The following is a 20,483-nucleotide window of genomic DNA, read 5'->3' as shown; positions in this document are numbered from 1 at the left end:
TGGCTGCAAGGCATTCATCTTTGTTTATATAACTGGTTCACATAGCTCATGGTTTCTTAAATAATCCAGAATTATCTGGATTCACATACCACTTAGGTTAGTCAAACATTGCCATGATATAGGCTTTTTTTGGTGTTGGTTTTGTGTCTATCTAGCATTTGTGATTTGTAAACTGAGATTTATGACAGTATGTTGTATGAGTCTAACCAGAGACTCAGAGAAAACCATAGGTTTATTCTTGTATATCCTAACCATTAATTAGTGTACAAATCAACATATCTGGATTCACACAACATGCTAACCAGAAATGAAAATACAAAACCAAACCAACCACATTAGCCCTTGACTGAACCCATGCATACTCATCAGACTAATCCATGAATATTGGCTGAAGGACTCGAGAAACAATTTAAAGTATGTCGATAGAGATTCAGCATTCAAAATCTCTGAGAAATCAAGACATAAGTCAAAGAGGGAGAAATTTCTACACCTACTGAGTTGGACTTTAAACTTCCATTGTCCCCAATCATTAGCTCAGCCATGGAAGATAGAACCCATTAACATCGACAGGATGCAAGGCTCCCGTATAAAAATAAATGCTGAAGAATAGACCTCCACTAAGCTCAGGAGCGTAATCGAGAACTGCACACATCTAAGATAATAAAAAATGACAACAGATATTATCCATTAAAATAGAGGTGAACAAAAGCATGGATTTGCTGTCATGTTTAGTACTGGCATCTTCTTGAAAAGTTAGATAGGCTAGATTTTCAGCATTTGATGTTTAAGAATTTTATACAGTGAAATTAATGAACGCAATATAGACTTACTAATGACACCTTAAAGACCAACGATTAGCAAAGTGAACATTCTCCCTGGAGATCAGTCTGCCCACAGTATTGGGATTACAGGTCTCTGATTATTTACTAGTTGTTGCTTCAATAATTATTCTGTTGCTGTGATAATGTTTAAAAGAAAAGAGAAGCAAAAGCATTATTTCAGAATCATATATTTCAGTAAGACAAAATAAATGCAGTTGGGGAAAAAATGAAATTACTCAGAAGTAAATTAAAGAGTACAGTAGGCAAAAGATCTGTTATTACTTTTTTTTTATTGGGCAGATTGGGCAGATAATTTGAGACTTCATCTCATTCTTTGCTACTTCCTTTTTCATCTCTTATGTATTTGGAAAAACTGTTCAGATAAAAATATGGCAACAGTGTTTCCTTCCATTTCTACTCTCGGAACAGCTTATTCCTCTTTCTGCCAATAAGCAGAAGGTAAATATATGGCCCCAAAAGCAGGAAACAAAGCAAACCTTGGTAGACCGAAGCCAGGTTTCTTACTAATATTGGCATTAGCAACTGAGCCATCTCCGCCAGATGGCTGGAAAGAATCAGCCTCAAAGCTCCCCTTTTTTGCCCCAGAAACTATACTCAAAAGCAAAGAAAAGAAATTAAGGCATGTATTCCATATGTATCAGGAACAAAAATTTACCTGCAGTCTTTAGGATCAAAAGTATTTCCCATGTGTTTACAGTGTGTCATTATATAGTACATAGCTTTTCATTTATTTGTGATCCCTTAAATATATAGAGTGCATTAGAAGTCTATTACAATCCTTTTAAAATATAAATAATTAACATAAATAATTAACTATAAATAATAACATACATAAATAATACAAGGTGCATAATATACAGAAAACAGCTGTAAAGACACTCCAAAAATGCAATAGCTTTTTTTAAAAAAAAAATCACATACATCCCACTGCAGAAATTTATGTTGTTCTACAGCAGGGGTCTTCCAACTTGGCCCTTTTATGACTTGTGGACTTTGACTCCTAGAATTCCTCAGCCAGCGTGGAGTTGAAGTCCACAAGTCATAAAAGGGCCAAGTCTGAAGACCCCTGTTCTACAGTTTGATCCTTCTGATAACTACAAATTATGTCCATACTGTAAGAAGGATTGTTTCCTTTTCTGTGGAAATCATACGATGCTATTCCAGTAAATAGGTAAGTCATTCAGTGGCTTGAATGAAGATGCTCAAATATCCCTCTTGGTAATTGTCAAACCAATCTCCAAAAGGCATTTTTCAACTGAGCTTTGCAGATACAATCTATCTAAAGATTTTTGACATGAGACAAAATGAACCAAACTTTCCCTTTCATTTAACCAAGCTCAACACTCATTGGACCTATGAGAAAACGTAATAATAGCATATTGGGATAGAAAATGTATGATAAAACTTAGCTTTCTACAACCTCCATCCCTCCAAGAATACTAATGTCATGGTTTTAGCATGATGCAACATTTTCTTTTTGAAGTCTACACACATATTAAAAGACCTGTGCTCTGTAATTATAAGTGAGGTAGACAGCAACATTGATCTCTGTATCTCGCATTTTTTAGAATTGCCCTTTTTCAATCTTAGACACCTATATCCGGAGTCCTTCTTACAATATCTCAAATCACTATTTATAAAAATGAAGGATTCCTTTCCTCCATGCTCCCAGTACCAGATTCTTGAATATATTTCATTTTGCCTGAAAAAAAAAAACCTTATATCATGCAGCAAGGCTTGGAAAAGCAGATCAGGAGAGAAACAAGCCTAATTGGGCAGTTTCAGTTTAGGTAATCTAACTTTCCAGGGTTCAGTGCAAAATATAGGCTTGAAAACCAGATTACCACAGAATCTAAGTGGATAGTTATTGGAACATGAGACGGGAACATGGAAGCAATCAAGTCTTAATCTTCCTTCTTCCTGCTCAGGCTAGGCTACAATGCAAGGATGCAGCCCTGCTTGAAAGCCTTGCTTCTTCTTCTTTTGGGACCATTCAAGTATAAGAAAGCAGATTAAGGTCATAGGAGTCCTCTATCTGAAATATACATAAGAAACAATTCAACAAGTTGAGCACACTGAAGAATGCTTATTTTTTTCTCCCATAATCTAATTCTCTCTTCTTCCTACCCTCTCCCTATAAGACAATGTAGCCTGGGGGAAGAAAGCTGAACTTGGACTCAAGCAGTGCTTAACTGGTCTCATCAGCCCCAACAAACATGCTTCATGAGCAGAATTGTTAAAAATTGCACCTAACACTGGAAGGGCCACAGGCACAAAGATTACACCAATTCAAATCAATAACCTAAAAGATGATGAACTTTGACCAGTTATTATCTCTTGCATTAATCTGTGTCAAATTAATCTGAAAAAACAATGCTAAACCAGTCTATGTTCCTTAAAAGGATATGTAATATAAATAGAAATTGCATATTAGCTGTGTAACCTCCCACCCCACCCCCAATCAGGATGATCATCAGTCTGTGTATTTTAGCCAGTACTAGTTTTATAGGAATTTTGATACAAGGATTTTATCATGGAGGATCTGTGGGTAAACTTCTTAAAAGGAGCCTATGAACAGAGAAAGGGAGGTATTTTACCCATTTGCAGTGCTTAGAGGTTCTGGCTATTTTTTCAGTAATAAGAACATTTCTAAGACAAGAAGCAGAAGAACAGAGAAACTAACATCAAAACGCCCAATCCGTGCTACTGGTTGGCTGGCTTGGAGCATCTCAGTTAAAACCCACATTTGCTGCAGTTCGGAAGACACTCTGTTGGCATCAGGAAGTCCCTGAAATCAAAGAATAACTATATTCAAATATGCAGTTCTATGCTGCTTTTGCTCTTGCAAGATCAGCTCTGTCTGAAGGTCTCTTCTCTCTAGGAGTTGTTAACAATCTGCAGCCAGACTAAACTTGTGTATCTTTACTGAGCAACATCTCAGTAATAATACTTACATCATGTAAGCTTGTTGGCTGCTCTTGAGGAGAAGGATGAGAAAGCCAAGCTGGAAAGCCTTTCTGAGGATTCTGTAAGGAGAAGAAGGCAGTCCCAGAGAAACATACAACAAAATCAGGCAACATACACATTCCATCTTCACCATTCACTTTCCCAGTGATTAGGAAGATTTACCTTTAAAAGTATTTATTTCAATTATTTCCAAGTACATTATTACTTTACAGATAAAAGCAAGAGCTATAAAATACCATTTTTCCTTATCTGAAAAAACCTCTACGGTCAGTTTTAGATTTCCACCTAGTTCATATGTTGAAATTAATACTAGGTCTTGTGCACACTAAGTAATACATCCAGTTACTTTCCTAAATATTACTAATTATAAATAATGTTATAATTAGCGTACTGTGAATCTGGCAGATAAAGAATACCATACTAGCTCCATGGATGTCAGAGATATGTGGATAAAGGTAAAACTCCCTTGAATCAAAGTTCAACTTCTGGTAGAAGGAATACATCATAGTGCAAAATGACACAAGCAAGTAACTAGCTAACAAACAAGCAAACAAATTCACTTTAATACAAGTACTCCTGTATTCAGCGACCATTTAAAGTTACAATGGTGCTGAAAAAATAACTTGTCTGCGTGATCACTATGCGTTGTCCTTTGCCTGGTGTGTGGGGCCCCTCCCCCTTGCAGAGCAGACAGAGAAAGGGATTGGAAGAAAGTATATTTGCTTTTCTACACACTGAAAGCAATGCAATTACACCAGCAACCTAGGGCTGGGAAATGCAAATGCTACGCAAACAGCTTACAGTACTTCCTTGAAATTCCTTGTGATCCAATCTACTGGGGGAGGGAGAAAAAAGTTAGCAATTCCTGCAGTCAGTCTCTGCTTGACCCTCTTCCTCACTGCAGAGTGGAGAGATTAGAGAGAGTTTTCAGGAGAGTAAGCTGCTCTTCCACCCATCAAAGGCAATGCAATTGCAGCAGCGGGAAAGGGTCAGGCAAAGGACAGACTGAGCAAGGACCATCTGAATAAGGATGGTTGGGAATAGGTACCTCTCCAGAGGTTGTGAATCAGGACTATGAGTATCCTCAGCCAGCTAGACCAGGGGTCTTCACATGCTGGCAGAGGAATTCTGGGAGTTGAAGTTCACCAGTCATAAAAGGACCAAGTTTGAAGACCCCTGAGATAGCATACTGCAGTATATTTAGTTTTCCACCTTTTAAATATATTTGCAAGCCACTGCCAAGATCCTTGGAGGATTGGAACAACTGCTAAAGAAAGAATCATATTTTGACAAAATTTTGAATATGTACCTTCTGGCACAAAGAAAAAAGTTGCAGCTCCTCAATTGCAAAATGCAACCATACTGGAGAAGGCTGGCGCAGGATGAAACGCATGGCAGCCACCTGATCCACATCACAAAGCATCTAGGAAAAAAAATGAAGACAAAGTATTACTGAAGCATATATACCATACCTACATAATTAACAGAAACTGGATAATGAAATTAAATTACAGTATTACTACATATTATTATTGTGGAATTACTAGATTGGGGAACATTGCTACATTTTACTTGGATCTAAATAAAATAACATTTTGCTTAGATCCAGGAACAAATCATCACATTCAGGAACTTGTGCTATACCATTCTATACCAGCTACAGTTTGGAAGGGGAAAAAAAGCCCTAAACCAGTAGTGGGGTTAACCAGGTCCCACTGTCTCCTTAGCAGCAGCCAGCACGGCATACCCCACTGGCCCACTCCCCATCTTCCCATTGACTTCTCTTTCCTCAGCCACTGCCTATAGCCACCATGGAACATCCTACCTACCCCATTCCCCATCACCACCCTCCAGCACCTTATCTGCACAGGAGTGAACGTTGGCTGTGTTCCAGAATGCCCTCCTCATTCATTTTAGGCAATAAGAAAACTCAATAAGCTTGACTCACATCCCACAGAAACTGAAATCATATTCTGCCATAAGCACAGAAACAAGAAGAAAAAGCAGCTATAGGTATGAAGTAAAAATGTTTCTCCTACTTGAAAGGAGATTATCAGAGACTGAGACAAAATATTAAAGTGCAGAGACATCACACTGAGAATAAATACACTGTCAAGGCCATAACTGTTCTACTTGTGATTGTAAGAACTGGACCACCAGAAAGGCTGAATGAAGAAAAAAATTCAATGCTTTTACATTGTAATACTGGAAAAAACTGTTAAAAAAACCTGTGGACTATATATAGAGTGTATAATTTTGCTGTAAGACTAAATAAAACTAGACTGTTCACTTGAAGCATTAATAAGGAAGCTAATGCTTAAATATTTTGGATATATGATATATAATATATAAAGAAAAATCACTGGAGAAGATCATGATGCTTGGAAAAACCAAAGCTAACTGAAAAACAAGCTAAAAGAAGGGAAGATAGCTAGATACTATCACTGATGATGCAAACACAATGTAGCTACTGTTAAAGTCACCCTAGTAAGTCATTCAACAGAAAACATCTTGACATTTAAAGGAGGGAGACAACAATGTATGCCAGCACTGTACTTATTCAACTTATTTATCAATGATATTGTCATAGTGGGGAAAATGCCTTCCCAATAAAGGTGGGAAATAAGAAGTTCTCAGTGTTTCTTTATGCAAACAATCTACTGCTCATGTTATACTCTCAGACAAGCTTTCTTAATTTTAAATCCTGAATGTTGAGAAGTAAAAATGGTGATATTTGAGGAGAAAATAAAAATGCACAAATGGAGAGTTAAGGAAGGCAATAAAGAACAAGTTCCCCCATATTGACATTTGGGCATTCTTTTTACATCTTCAGGCAGTAAAATAAAAATAAAATTGATCAGCTGTTGGCTAGAATAATTAGATTTTGGAAGACAAATTGGGAGTGTCAAATGTCCCAAGTCCAAACCTCCCTGTTTCCTTATTTTCCTTATGCAGAAGAGAGATAAGGGATTGCTACACCTCACGATGTGAAACTTTTCCTAAATATATTTATTAGAATTATTTCTTTTCTGCATGTGGAAACTGGCACATTCCCAATCATGATACTTGTTAGGGCATTTAATTATTAGACTATTCTTGTTTTATTACCTACTTCCAGACCTATGCTATGCCTTTGAAGCAAATGAAATTCCCCACTTCCCCAGTAGAATCTGAAATCCTGACCTGATGCCTGGAAATAGAAAAGTAGTTTTGGGAACCCTCCTCTGTATGTAGGTTAGGCATCAAACAAAAGTTACGTAGACAAGTAACCCATTTGGAAGGGCTTTCATTCCCATCATCTGCAGAACTTTGTCGCTGTACTCGAAGGGTCAAAAAGGCAGTATAGTAATTTTTGAATGCAACTGCCTGTAACTGAAATAAAAATAAAACTTGATTGAATCCATAGCAAGCAAGATTTAATAAGGTCAAAAGAATACAGAAAAAACTTTCATGAATACTTTTTGTTTTTCAGAATGTCTCCAGCAATAAGTCTTTAAATAAATGTTCTGTATCGCTTATAGAAGGAAAGGGAAACAATTTTGATTTGGAGCAATCAACTGAGTAAATTAGAGATATAAATTTTGGAACAGGAATTTTCTGGCTCACAGATAACCTTAGCTATGAGATTTAAATCAATTACAACTTCTAATTTATCTGTTGTGAATCCTTGACATCTGCTTTTCTTTCACACTTACGTCTGTGGTCTGTGAGTGTGGGAATGAAACATCAATCACCAGAACACCAGGTCGGCTCATCTCGGTCTTCATGTCTCCCACTTGCAATGCTACTGGGTTCTTAATGGTGCAGGGGACTAGCTCCAATGCCATGGTCCCCATTCTGGAACAAACTAACAGCTTCAATAAAGTGGCATACAACAATCACAATCATTATTTCAGTATATTACATAAAGGCTTTCTATGCTGAAGGGATTTTTTCCATTTTCCACCCTTACTGGATGAGGAAGTTTTTTTGAAAATGCAAAAACTTTCATAAAAACGTTATATGTTTTCCATTAATCAAAGTGTTTACCACAAAAAAAATTATTTATACACCCTTCCGGTGCTTTCATAAAATACAAGACATTGTGCCAGAGAATTCTATTTAAAGGCACCAAGTGGCTATTTCAGATAGAACAGAACAGAATAACAGAGTTGGAAGGGATCTTGGAGGTCTTCTAGTCCAACCCCCTGCTTAGGCAGGACATCTATACCATTTCAGGCAAATGGTTGTCCAATCTCTTCTTAAAAGATTTCAGTGATTGAGCATTCACAGCTTCTGGAAGCAAGCCTTTCCATTGGTTAATTGTTCTAACATATCTGATGCTACTACTTCTTATGAAAAATTTAAATAAACTTGACAGCTAGAAATCTATGCCTCAACATAGATTTTCATTCTCTGAAAGAATGCAAATGACCAGCTGTCTGCAAGGAGTATAAACCATTCCCCACCCAGTCAGAGCTGAAGAAGCTTCTTGGATAAGAAGCGAAACGTCTTTAAAGAGAAACAAGAAAGTCCAGCTGCCTCGTGAAAAAGCATCTGCGGGACAACTATGACCTGGATGACTGAGAATCTCCATAGACATTTACCTATCCCTGGAAACTAAACAATAGCAACACTCCCCGACCTTGCAGCCTTCCGTGTTATTAATAGGGTAGGTGGGGGTGTTGGACAGCTTATCAAAGGCAAACGTCCAGGAAAGGGAGCGAACACGGGTCCGCTCAATGCCGTTGCTTCACACACAACTTGGAACGCTACAACTCGTCCGCTCCCGGCAGCCCGATTACAAACGCGGCTCTGCCACCCTGTCTTTTCCATCCGCCTCCTTCCCGCTTGAAGCCGGGCGAGGACAGAGTGCGAAGGGGCTTCCGACGTCTAAGCTCAAGGCCACTTCCAGCACGCCCCCCCACCCCGGGCTTACCTTCGCTGCCAAGAGGTTTCAGGAGGCGGAGCCCCCGTTGCTAAGGTTCGCATCGCATTTCGAACCGCGGATGACGTACAACACCCGTTCCAAGGAGGCACAGGAAATCCGTCCCGAAAGGCGGGACTTGCACCCTACTATAAGCGAAACCAGCAACGTGTCCAGGCCGGCTCCGGCTCTTTGATCTGACTCAAATGGCCTCCTTATAGCCGAGCCTGCATTGCTACGGCAACACGGTAGCTTCTTCTGCGATTGGCCGATAAATGCGATTCTTCTCGCCCGCCATTGGAGGGTAGGAGCGGTCGGCCACGTCGGACGCACTGATTGGTCAAAGGGTTCGAACGGGAAGCGGAGGGGGGAAATGTCGTGGATGTTCGTTCTGGCTCCCGCCAGCGGGGAGGAGTCTCTGAGTTGGCCTGAACCGGGAGACGCGGGTGAGGGCGCGAGGTGGCACCCGGGGAGGCTGCTCGGCGACTTGCTCTTCGGGCGGGAGGCGGCGGCTGGGACCTGGGCGCTGGAAGCCTGCTGCTGGCGAGCTTGACTGGACGGGACGGGGCGAGAGAGCTGGAGCGAAGGGGAGGCGCGCAGGCAGGTTTAGTGTAGCCGAGAGTGGGTCGGGGTGGGGGAGGAGTGGGCCCCGCAAAGCTAAATTTTCCTTCTTTCCGCTCAGGCCAAGATGAAGGCGCTGATCCTGGTGGGGGGCTACGGCACTCGGCTGCGACCCCTGACCCTCAGCATCCCGAAGCCGCTGGTCGAATTCTGTAACAAGCCCATCCTGTTGCACCAGGTGGAGGCCTTAGTAAAGGTAGGCTGGGGGGGGGGGTTAGACCCCATCCTAGATGCCTCTGTATGGGACGAGTGAGTTGCTTTTCCTGAGAAAGATGCCATGTTCAAAAGGCTGCCCGACGAGCTGAAAGTCAAAAAGCAAAGCTTTTCCTTGTTACATTTGTGTGTGGGAAACCTCTACCTGTTGTATTGCTGCCTGACACAAGAGTTTTTAACGGAACACTATTTTAAGAGAAATGCCGGGGTTGTCTGCTTGCGTTTGAGAAGAGGCAGCGCAGAGTTTTCTTTGGACCTCCCTCTTTTTTATTTTTGCATATATTTATTTATTAAATGTATTTGCTGCCCATCTTGCTGTGGGGCTACTCTGGGTGGCTTACAACGGTAAAACAGAAATTCCATTGGACTTAAATTGATCTGTCTTGACATAGAGAGAAATCAAGATGTCTGACAGAAAAGGGATGAATGTGAAAATCAGACTAAATCTGGACTTGAAGTATTAGATTTTGTCTGCTTCAGAAAGCAAAGTTGAATTTCCAACTATCACACTATTTGTTTCTGCCTGTTGCTTAGGAAAGGCATTCATGGTAAGATTATTTTCATAGCCATGGCCTTTTATGACCACCTAGAATAGATGATTTGTTTTCCTCCTGTTCAACCGTGTCCATTTGCCTAGAAAAGCCCCTGCAGCTTTCTTGGCAAAGGTTTTCCAGAAGCGCTGTGCCACTGCCTCCTTCCCGAGGCTGAGAGACTGGCCCAAGATCACCGTCCTAGCCCAAGCTGGGATTAGAACTCGCGGTCCCCTGGTTTCTATCCTGATTCCTTAATCATTAACCAAAACTGGTTTTTTTCTTAGATGGCATTTAATATTTGTTTATACAGTACTTTTAAATCCATCTCACATCTTGCAGTACATTTATTTATTAAATGCTGGTTGGAATAAGTGTGCTTTTCGAATTTTTGATTTTTTTTTTCTTATGCCCAATTATTCTTCCTGAAAAATATATTCTTGAAATGTAGTACCAATATTTAAAAAGCGGTGTCTTAATTCACATCAATCTGATCATCGTTATTTTAAGGCCAGGCAGTAAAACCCAATATTGATGGTAATGATGCAATAGAATCATATGGATATAGGTAGATAGCATGGTCTTAAATAATTTATCTTTTAGAAGCTAAAGAAGCACTCTGACTTGATTGCAGAAATATTGTTATATTGGGCCCAGTTATACTGTGGCTAATGTAATTGATGCAGAATGTTAGTATCTAAAGCGTCTAGCTTCCACAAGAGTTTTAGTTGTGGCTTTCTGCACCAATAACTTTTGAAAGCAAGGGTATCTGCACACACAACATGACAATAAGCAATAATCTAACTTGTTAGGTGTTGTCTAAACATGTGGCATTTTAGTTAAGTCAGTTTTCTTAGGACAAGAAACTTTGACTCTGATCAAAGTGACTTCCAGAACGTTAGAATAACTTTCCAATGAGGATTCAACAGTTTCAGATTTCTGTATCATGAGCCAAGTTTGGCATTTCTAGTCACTAATAAGGAGTAATTATTTGGGGATATTATAATTCTGACAATCATCTTAAACAATCCCTTGAATCAAGGCCATGCCTTCAAATTGTGCTGAATGCTAACCTTTTCCTGGCAGGCAGGTGTTAATCATGTGATCCTTGCTGTGAGCTATATGTCAGAACTACTGGAGAAGGAAATGAAAGAACAAGAGCAAAGGGTAAGTGACTTGAGGTGAGCTTTTTTGTTTACATGGACTTATTGGGTAGAATAAATCAGCTCTTATCTGCATTTGCTGGGGTATTATTATTTTGCACTGCAGTGATTGATCATTCCTAGTTATTCTACGCCAGGGGTGTCAAACTTGCAATGTCACGTGACGTGTCACGACGTATCGCAACTTTTTTTCCATTGTTGGCAATGGGGTGGGCGTGGTTTTGGCATGATGCATCCGGCGCGCAGTTTGACACCCCTGTTCTATGCTCTAGTCTACTCAACAGCAGTTTCCACAGGGCAATTAACAGATATGCATGTGCATACTGTTGGGTGATTAATAATTTTAATGCTTTTGAATTAGGGAACTGATGTTTCAGCTTTAATATTTTTTCAATAAAAATGAACTAAGGATTCTACAGTTTAATGTTTTGTCTTGGCTTGTGCAAGGAAAGTGGCTGGTATTGAGTTTAACTAAATTACTTCTCTGTGCTAGAATCTTCTTAAAATAAGGATGCGATATGTGAGATTTAACTAACATATAGAGTAATATGTTGAAGAAAAGGGAAATAAGCACAACTCTTTTCATAATTCCTTATATAAGATCCATGCTGTACAGTGTTAAAATAGGATATGCATCTCTGGGTATCATGATACTGCTTTTCAGTAACTTTCCATAATTGTTTGTTTTGTACATTCAGTACTTGATTTATCTTCTAGAAGTGTTAATAAAGTGCAGGATTATTCTCACAGATAATGTAAAAAGAGTGATCTTGAAGATGCTGCAATGCTCCCTTGATTGCTTACTATTAGCTATGTTCACTTAAGTTGATGGATTCAACATCTAAAAAATATCAGAATTTCCGGTACCTCTGCAGTAAAGGATTCAATTTTAATAAGTTTTTTTTATCTCACCCCTTTCTTGTATAATGTTTTAAGCAAAGTACTTTGAGCACAAATTTGGCCTTTTTTTTTCAGTATTTGTGTGTGTCTTTGTTATTTCACAAAATCACACATAAAATGCTTATATTAGAAGTACTTTCTCCACTGTACTGACTGGACAATTTTTTTCCTTTGGCTCCCTAGTTTACCTTGCACCTTTTGGCCTGGATCCCAAGATAAGTTAACTTACAAAAGTTCTTGAAAGAAAAGTTTCCTTTTCTTTTTTTCTCCAAGGAGTGCCCTGAACCCCATATTACGACTTCTTGACGATTATGGAATGCCATGCCTGCAGAAGTGCTATATGTACCTAATTTTAAATAGACTCTGTTACCTTCAACAGACTTCTTTCCAAGTACGAGTGCTTAGCATTAGGGTGTTTGAATATGGTTTAAGAAATAAATAACCTAAGAGCTTTCCAAGGCGGCTAGGTAGAATTCTGTTCCCTTGTCTAAATTACCTTATTAGCAGCGTTATTTGGTGTACTTATAAACTTAAATAAAGAGCAATGAGTCAACAATTTGCAGGTTGCATAAACCAACTGGGTGATATAATTAACTTGTCCTATTTGAGAAATTTTCTAAAGGCAGGTATGGATAGAGTCTCTGCCATGTACTCACAGATGCTTGCTTCTACTTTTCTTCTAACTGCATTTCCAAATTCTTCTTTGTTCTCAGTTGGGCATTCAGATTTCTCTGTCACATGAGAAGGAACCACTGGGCACAGGTAACTGTGAACTTAGCTGTGTTTGTTGGTTATGGATGCTAAAGGGTTGATGATCAGATGGACACTGATAACTCCCATTTCCTCCACAGCTGGCCCACTGGCACTAGCACAGGAGCTTTTGGCTGAAAATTCAGAACCTTTTTTTGTACTCAATAGCGATGTGATCTGTGATTTTCCCTTCAGAGACATGGTACACTTTCACAGGCATCATGGAAAAGAAGGCACCATTGTGGTAAGTACCTGGGGATTGCGTTTCATTATTTTATGCTTTTTGAGGGTATTTTTAAATCCCTACTGCATTTGAAGCTCCCAGAAGTGTGGAGCAGGTTAGCTGGGAACATACAAATCAAACACTTTGTGGTGACCGTATACAGTAACACATTATTATGGAAATAAAGGAAATAAAATATAAATACAAACCCAATGCTATACAGTCCTCTCTTTGTTAACATAGGTTGGAGAATATTTATTTTTTAAAAAACTGCTAAACCTGACATCATACGACACAAGCCAAATGATAGGTGGAATATAAAACTAAAAATATTTAAAATAATGTGGCTTATCTTTGATTTAGGCTGTTACATGAATCCAGCCGTTCTGGATGGTTTATGATTGGCTGGTCATGTGAACTCAGCAACACATTGTTTATTCAATAAATCTTGGTTAAGCAAGCCATATCTTAGATTTTTGTAAGGGGCTGACAAGCAAGTGTCCTTTTTTAAGACTTTGAAATGGGGTCAGAAAAAAATAGGAAAATAAGCATAGCATTTTATATTAAGATGTGATAGGTGCTTTTTCTGATTTATGATTCACTACTATGACTGCATCTAATGTTGACTTTGCCTCCCAGGTCACAAAAGTGGAAGAACCCTCCAAATATGGTGTAGTAGTGTGTGAGGCAGATACTGGACTCATACATCGCTTTGTGGAGAAGCCTCAGGTTTTTGTTTCCAATAAAATCAATGCTGGCATGTACATCTTAAATCCAAGCGTACTAAAGCGCATTCAGGTATGAAACAAAAAGGGTAAAATGGAGGTTTCAACAAGCTAATTTCCATTAGATGTTTCTTTCTGATTATTGAGATCAAAGCCATTTTTAGATGATTCTAGACTCATTGGACTGTGGGAGTAGTATATTTGATTATCATGATGTGCAGATTCTGAAATGGCTTTTCTCCTAATAGATCAGTGAGGATATCTTGGTTCAATTAGCTATTGCTTCTGATGGGAATGATATGAAGAACAAGTCTAAAGAATATTAGTTTATTGTGTAAATATTTGTGATGTTCACAGTCACTCAAGGCCTGGTCACCTCCAGATCAGACTACTTGTAATGCACTGTATATGGGGCTGCCCTTGAAACGTATCCAGAATGATGTGGCACAGGCAGTTATATGTGCTTTTAAAACAGCAGATGTCATAATTCAACTCTGCAAGCTGTATTGGCTTCCAGGTCCAATTCAAGGTGCTGGTTTTAATCTTCAGAGTCCTTCATGGCATGGGACTGGGTTATCCAAGAGGCTACCTATCCCCAGTTACATCAGCCCATCCCATTAGGTCTGGCAGAGAAGACATGCGGTGGGTCCCGGAGGTGGGACTTCTCTGCATGCTTTATGGAACGTTCCACCCTCCACCCCCAAAATGAGGTTAATTATATCCCTATTAATGTTCTGGAAGTTGCTTGAGATCCGGCTGCGTCATCAGGTCTGGGAGTCCCAGGAGACTGGTGACATTACTGTGGCTAATAATTCATCCTCTCTGGGGCTTCTATTCATATTCTAATAATGATTTTGTATGTTTTTAATAATTTTTATACTTTTTATGTTGTATTCTGCCCAGAGTCACTTTTTGAGATGAGTGACCATATAAATTTGTTAAATAAATGTGTAAGGCTTATATAGCTCCTATTGGAATGGCCATCTGAGCCCCTTTATCTTTTCCTTAGCTGCGGCCAACCTCAATTGAGAAAGAAATATTTCCTGTAATGGCAGAGGAAGGACAACTCTATGCCATGGAACTGAATGGTAAGGGGAAAGCTTTAGTACCTTTGGACTAGGATTTAAAATTGTACAACAATACGTGTCCTCAAAACAAAAGTTTGTTTTGTTAGCCTAAGTCAGGGGTTCCCAATCGTGGCAACTTTAAGACGCGTGGACTTCAACTGTGGCTGGTTGTCAAATTCTGAGAGTTGAAATCCACACATCTTAAAAGTTGCCAAGATTGGGAATCCCTAGCCTAAGTAAATGCAGCTTTTTCTGGAAGAAACAGCTAATCAATCTTGAGGGTTATGAAAGGACATTTTAAATACCATTTAATACCATTAAGATGGAATATGAATTTAAACATTTGGAAAGTGAATTCTTCTGATGCTACTTTTAGGACAGGGCAACCTGCAGCCCTAGAATCACATGCAGCCTTGTCTTTTGGTATGATGAATGTATACTCAGCCAGCCAAAAAATGTTTAAGTCAGCTCTTGTCTGCTAAAAAGATTTGGGGAGGGGGTCAATGGTGCCTTTGAGTCCTTGTTGATTCCTGGTGACTACCCGAATGAGTCCTTGTAATCTGCCTGGAAAGATTTCAAAAACGGATTGCCATTGTCTCCTTAGGGCTGAGAGTGACTGGCTCAGGATTATTTAGTTGGCCTCATGCCTAAGGAGAAATTAGAACTTGGTCTCCTGATTTCCAGCATGCTTTAACTAGAACACCAAGCTGGCTTTCTCCTAAAAGATTGCCCACTATTATTCTAAAGCAAAGGAATGTTACATATATTACAAAATAATACATAAAATTGCCAAGACTGGGAACCCCAGCCCAGAAGCATTAAAGCTTTCTCTGCTTCCAGACAAAGAGCCCCTTGTAGCTATGATCCCAATGAAACTCTGTTACAGGTTACCTGATTCATACACCTTCTATCACTGCAGGGTTCTGGATGGACATTGGGCAGCCAAAAGATTTCCTGACTGGCATGTGCCTATACCTACAATATTTGCGGCTGAAGCAGCCTGAGCGGTTGCATTCTGGATTGGGCTGTATGGGAAACGTACTAGTGGTAATCCCATTTAAAAAAATCATTTTCTGTGGGTAGGGAAACCGTCAGATGGAATAGCATTTCTGTAGGGATCAGTCTAGCTCAGTGGTTCTCAACCTTTTTAATGCCGCGACCCCCAACCGGTCGTAAGTCGAGGACTACTCAACTGGTGCAGCACTGTTTGCAGAATGGGACTTTTGGCGGGCTCAGCAGGGCAGAGACAGCCTGGACAATTCCTATTGGCTTTTGAAAGCCTCTATTCTATTAGACTCTATTCAAGAGAGTCTATTCTATTGGCTTTCAAAAGCCAGTAGAATAAAAGGGAGTAGCACAACTAAGGAAAAGGGGAAAAAATGGCGGACTGCATTATTTGGCGACCCCCATGAAATGGTCGTTCGACCCCAAATGGGGTCCCGACCCACAGGTTGAGAACCACTGGTCTAGCTGAAGCAGGACAACAGCATAAGCAAATGTTTACCAAGTATAGGTAGGCCTCAACTTACAGTCATTCATTCAGTGACCATTTGAAATTACAACAGCACAGAAAAAGGTGACTTATGACCATTTTTGACATTTATGGCCATTGCAGCATCTCACGATCACATGATCAGAATTGAGACAATTGGCAACTGGGTCAGACCTATGATGATTGCAGTGTCCCAGGATCATCTTATGCAACCTTTTGACAAGCAAAGTCAATGGAGAAGCCAGGTTCACTTAACTACTTAACTGTATTGCTAACTTAATACCTGCAGTGATTCACTTAACAACTGTGCCAAGAAAGGTTGCAAAATGGGGCAAAATTCATTTAACAACTTTCTCATTTAACGACAGAAATTTTGGACTCCAGATAAGTCAAGGGCTACCTGTATGTAGTTCTGATCTGGGAGTAGAAGAGGGAAGAATGTTACTTCTCCACTTGGGAAACTGGAAATTGTCGAGGAAGGATCGTAATGCTGTCTTTCACATTAGATCTTTCATTTCAGGACCCGAGTGCCAAGATTGGATCAAACTGCAGCATTGGTCCCAATGTCACAATTGGGGCAGGAGTTGTGGTAGAGGATGGTGTTCGGATCAAACGTTGCACTGTTCTAAAGGGATCGCGCATCCGTTCCCACTCTTGGCTTGAATCCTGTATTGTTGGGTGGAGCTCCTCAGTGGGTCAGTGGGTGAGTAAGCTCTCGTTGTGCTAAAAACTAAGGGTTCTGCCCGTACAATTTAGAAAATAAGTTGGATTGCCCTTTATGGATAAATACTGAAAAGGACAGTATTACACAATTAGGGTTTTTCCCCTTTTAGAACTTTTGAAAGCCCACAGTCTCTCAGTGTTGTAGAAATTCAGGAGCAAAACATTTTTTTCCCCCTTAAATATGGTCAACATGAGCACATTAAGCCTCTGCAAAGCTTTATGCATGATTTCTTCATCCCCACTGCAGCTATTGTATGGCAGGGCTTGTGTGGGATCTGAGAGTCTGTCTTAGAGGAAAACTTAGTAAGCCTCGGGTATCACCCAGGGCAGGGGTAGGCAACCTTGGCTCTTTTATGACTTGTGGACTTCAACTCCCAGAATTCCTGAGCCAGCATGGCTGGCTCAGGAATTCTGGGAGTTGAAGTCCACAAGTCATAAAAGAGCCAAGGTTGCCTACCCCTGACCCAGGACATTCTGACTTTTGTTTTCCTTAGCCGCCAAGTGGCTGAGAGTAATTAACTGTTAAGAACCAATTCCTGACTGCCTATATGACTTGTACAAGCAAGTAGCTCCTTTAGCTTGAGTCTCTTAAAATATACTTTCCTAAGCTCAGCTCCGTGTAATTTCACATCATTATTTCCTCAGGTGCGGATGGAGAATGTCACTGTGTTGGGGGAAGACGTCATTGTGAACGATGAACTCTACCTCAATGGGGCCAATGTGTTGCCTCACAAATCCATTGCTGAATCGGTCCCAGAGCCACGCATCATCATGTAGAAAGCTTGGATGGAGCGCTGGACTAACTGGCAGAACATTTTATTGGAACGACCACACTCGGTGCCTTGGTGGCGAGGGACTCTGTATTGAGTTCATCAAGTTTTTTTTTTTCTTCCAAATACTATTTTTTCCCCCTTGCTGCTGACTTAACCTTTACATGGAGTCCTAGGAGTGGACAAGACTACGGTTGCATCATTCAGGATTGGGAGTGGGGGTGAGCTAGGATAGGCTACCTGAGCCAGATCCACCATTGTTCTACAGTAGAATCCAGTACCTTATATTGAACAAGGGACAAGTCATCTTTGCTCCAACGTCTGGGATCGCATAACAGCTCATCTGTTTGAAGATGAAAATATCCAATAGTTCTGGGAAGGGGAATGAACAGCATGTTGTATGCTAATATGGTAGGGTGGTATTTGCTGTTTATGAAGCACAAACAAAATGCAGTACTCTTCTATGGAACTTAATTGCCTTATAAAACTGCATTGCTTCCTTCCCTATGGTGAATAACTGGCAACTTCAGAACTTTGGGCAAGGTTCTCTAATGAAATCATATTGTAATGAAAACAAATGAAATTATTATAATTAGTAATGAATTCTAGGTATATCACGTGTTGTCTACTCTTCAAGACACGCTAATGATCAGAGTGATACTCCTTAAAATCAACTTGCTTTAATTGCTCTTTCTTGCAAGTATCCCTGCAAGTACTGTGCCAGCCCTTTGCAATGCTTACCTACTTATAATCTACATCAGAAATAATACCTTGGAAATGTGGAGAATATGCATCTGACAGCTTTAAGGAATAATAATTTAATATTTTATTTTATGGAAGTAATACCCCCTTCCAGTTAGGAAGGGGGAGGGGAAGAGAGACAATCATATATGCACTTAAATTAATTTCCTTGTTTGCTACCCTCCCTGACATTTCTGGATACAAGTCACACACAGTAAATTTTTTAAAAAATCCTTGTCTGCTCCTGAATTGTACAGGCAACCTAGTGACACAGTATAGGGTGTGTGCCACAGGCACTTTCTGCTGGTGGAAGATAGCAGTGCAATCAGGTTCACCTCTGCTGTACCTACAATATCAATCGGTGAATATTTCTCCCAACCACTTATATAATACACGGACCAAATATTGGTCCTATTGAACCTGGTCTTTCCCATGATCAAACTCCTTGTGGTCTAGGCTGCATTTATACTCTGTTGTGTCACTTAAGTCCTTCTCCTCCTCCCCCCAAAGCCTGGCCTAGTGTCTGTTTTTTAACTGCTCTTGCCTTCAAAGGAAAGGAGCCAGACTCGCGAAGAGATTCAAATTTTTAGGCAGATAGGTGCCATCATCTTTCATTCACATGCACTGCCTTTGACTGCACAGTAGAGTATTGCCTGGCAATCTCCAGAACTATCACATCGGATGCTACAGGTGAATGGTGTCTGCAGGATATGCCCACACAAATATTTGAACCAACTCTAGCTACACATGCATTGTTAAACAGCAAAATGCTGCCAGAACACACTTGGCTAGTGAGTAGCTGGACTCACAGGAGAGATGCTGGCTGCAGAGAATCCATTTTTACTTTACCATGGAGAGCACCTCGTCGAAGAGGTTGTGTCCCAGCTACAGTACAAGACACAGGTCCTAGGGTAGATGCAGGACAAGAGCTATGGATTCAGGCTGAGGTAGAGAACCTGACCACGTTAAGCCCCTATGCATGTATTCCATAGGGAAAGCCCAATACCTGTTATTTTTGAGTTGATGACGGCAACAGGAAGTGTACCTAAATTCAATAGGATTGAAGAATACAGTTTGGCCTGGGTGATGCATACAGATGTGTGTGTTCTGCAAGAGGTGTCATAAAACTGAATTCAGCTGTGCTTAAAAAAACCCAGCCACTTTTGACAAGATGCTCAGGGGCGGGCGGGGGGGGAGAAAGTCTTTTGTGGGGAGAAGCTGCCCAGGCATGCGGCCCCTGCCCTGCAGGGTCCAGGCACTAGGAAGTGGCTGGTTTAATGTAGTCATCCACTCCTGTGATGGTGGCTTTGCAGAAGAAGCAGTCCTTATTGTTCATCAGGTGCTGGTTGATGCAGGCTCTAAAAAGGCAAGGATTATTATATTGGCTCACATTATGCAGAAAACGTGGCATGCATATTACAAAACAAAGGTAAATAATCCTTGAAAGGTTCAGATATGCAACAGTGTATATTTTGCTCTTAAGAGCTAAACAATTTTGCTCACAATTACTGTCAAAAATAAAAGGATACTGAAAACTTCCAATCACTACGGCAAATCTTCCCTTCTGGCTTCTACGTTTTCCCCAGGAATCAACTATCTGTATGCTTTCAAATCTATCCTCGCAATCAGAAACCCCACTTCCCTGAGTTTGAAGTAGTTGTCCAGTTCTATTGTATAACTGGGAGTACCAGATCCTGGTTGCATAAGCAGCCAGTTAAGAGGATTATGGGGCTTGGGTCTTTTCTAGCAGTTTAAAGGGGATTCAAATGGCCACCACTAGATTAATTCTGGTATACAGCTGTGATGCTGTCCAGTTAGCATCACAGCCTGGCTGCTATCCATTTAGCAGG

At 40.3% G+C, this 20,483-nt stretch overlaps 3 protein-coding genes across 10 annotated transcripts in view; 1 reads left to right on the top strand and 2 right to left on the bottom strand.

The window, feature by feature from the left end:
• Positions 1 to 993: 993 nt before the first annotated feature.
• Positions 994 to 8,940, bottom strand: NICN1 (nicolin 1). Of its 4 annotated transcripts, none has more exons than XM_039334041.1 (7): positions 8,728 to 8,940; positions 7,505 to 7,646; positions 6,993 to 7,181; positions 5,119 to 5,232; positions 3,797 to 3,868; positions 3,526 to 3,630; positions 994 to 2,877 (listed from the first exon to the last, which is right to left on the bottom strand). In XM_039334041.1, the coding sequence occupies exons 1-7, from the start codon at positions 8,778 to 8,780 to the stop codon at positions 2,836 to 2,838; spliced, it is 717 nt and encodes a 238-aa protein (XP_039189975.1). In that variant the 5' UTR covers positions 8,781 to 8,940; the 3' UTR covers positions 994 to 2,835. The 4 variants fall into 4 exon arrangements, with proteins under 4 accessions (XP_039189975.1, XP_039189977.1, XP_039189974.1 ...); XM_039334043.1 differs by lacking the exon at positions 8,728 to 8,940 and adding an exon at positions 8,396 to 8,721; XM_039334040.1 differs by lacking the exon at positions 8,728 to 8,940 and adding an exon at positions 8,434 to 8,721.
• A 129-nt stretch (positions 8,941 to 9,069) lies between these two features.
• GMPPB (GDP-mannose pyrophosphorylase B) lies at positions 9,070 to 18,864 on the top strand. 3 transcript variants are annotated; one of them, XM_039334037.1, is made up of 10 exons: positions 9,070 to 9,161; positions 9,398 to 9,532; positions 11,166 to 11,246; positions 12,856 to 12,904; positions 12,994 to 13,136; positions 13,755 to 13,913; positions 14,850 to 14,928; positions 15,827 to 15,954; positions 16,920 to 17,102; positions 17,768 to 18,864. In XM_039334037.1, exons 2-10 carry the CDS (start codon positions 9,404 to 9,406, stop codon positions 17,897 to 17,899), a joined length of 1,083 nt encoding a protein of 360 aa, XP_039189971.1. In that variant the 5' UTR covers positions 9,070 to 9,161; positions 9,398 to 9,403; the 3' UTR covers positions 17,900 to 18,864. The 3 variants fall into 3 exon arrangements, with proteins under 3 accessions (XP_039189971.1, XP_039189970.1, XP_039189972.1); XM_039334036.1 differs by lacking the exon at positions 9,070 to 9,161 and adding an exon at positions 9,168 to 9,315; XM_039334038.1 differs by lacking the exon at positions 9,070 to 9,161 and having other exon boundaries at positions 9,411 to 9,532; positions 11,170 to 11,246.
• The window catches only part of RNF123 (ring finger protein 123), a 116,471-nt gene continuing 113,995 nt past the window's right edge, over positions 18,008 to 20,483 (bottom strand). For all 3 annotated transcript variants that reach the window (XM_039334025.1, XM_039334027.1, XM_039334026.1), the window contains one exon: positions 18,008 to 19,991. In XM_039334025.1, coding sequence (XP_039189959.1) covers positions 19,892 to 19,991 — 100 coding nt within the window. In that variant the 3' untranslated portion in view covers positions 18,008 to 19,891. The remainder of the gene's footprint in view (positions 19,992 to 20,483) is intronic.

Source organism: Crotalus tigris, unplaced genomic scaffold (genome assembly GCF_016545835.1).
Source record: "Crotalus tigris isolate CLP2741 ecotype Arizona unplaced genomic scaffold, ASM1654583v1 scf7180000017625.6296891, whole genome shotgun sequence".
NCBI classification, from domain to species: Eukaryota; Metazoa; Chordata; class Lepidosauria; order Squamata; family Viperidae; genus Crotalus; species Crotalus tigris.
The sequence above is the reverse complement of the archived record's forward strand: the minus strand, read 5'-3'. Positions and strand labels throughout refer to the sequence as shown.

Coding starts and splice junctions, on each gene's coding strand:
- NICN1 (XM_039334040.1), bottom strand. CDS start 8,624: ATGGAAAAGACAGGGTGGCAGAGCCGCGTTTGTAATCGGGCTGCCGGG. Junction 3,631..3,796: donor AGCCAACAAGCTTACATGAT/GTAAGTATTATT, acceptor CTTTGATTTCAG/GGACTTCCTGATGCCAACAG. Junction 2,878..3,525: donor CACGGATTGGGCGTTTTGAT/GTTAGTTTCTCT, acceptor TGTATATTTCAG/ATAGAGGACTCCTATGACCT.
- GMPPB (XM_039334037.1), top strand. CDS start 9,404: ATGAAGGCGCTGATCCTGGTGGGGGGCTACGGCACTCGGCTGCGACCC. Junction 9,533..11,165: donor AGGTGGAGGCCTTAGTAAAG/GTAGGCTGGGGG, acceptor TTTTCCTGGCAG/GCAGGTGTTAATCATGTGAT. Junction 15,955..16,919: donor GTATGGGAAACGTACTAGTG/GTAATCCCATTT, acceptor CTTTCATTTCAG/GACCCGAGTGCCAAGATTGG.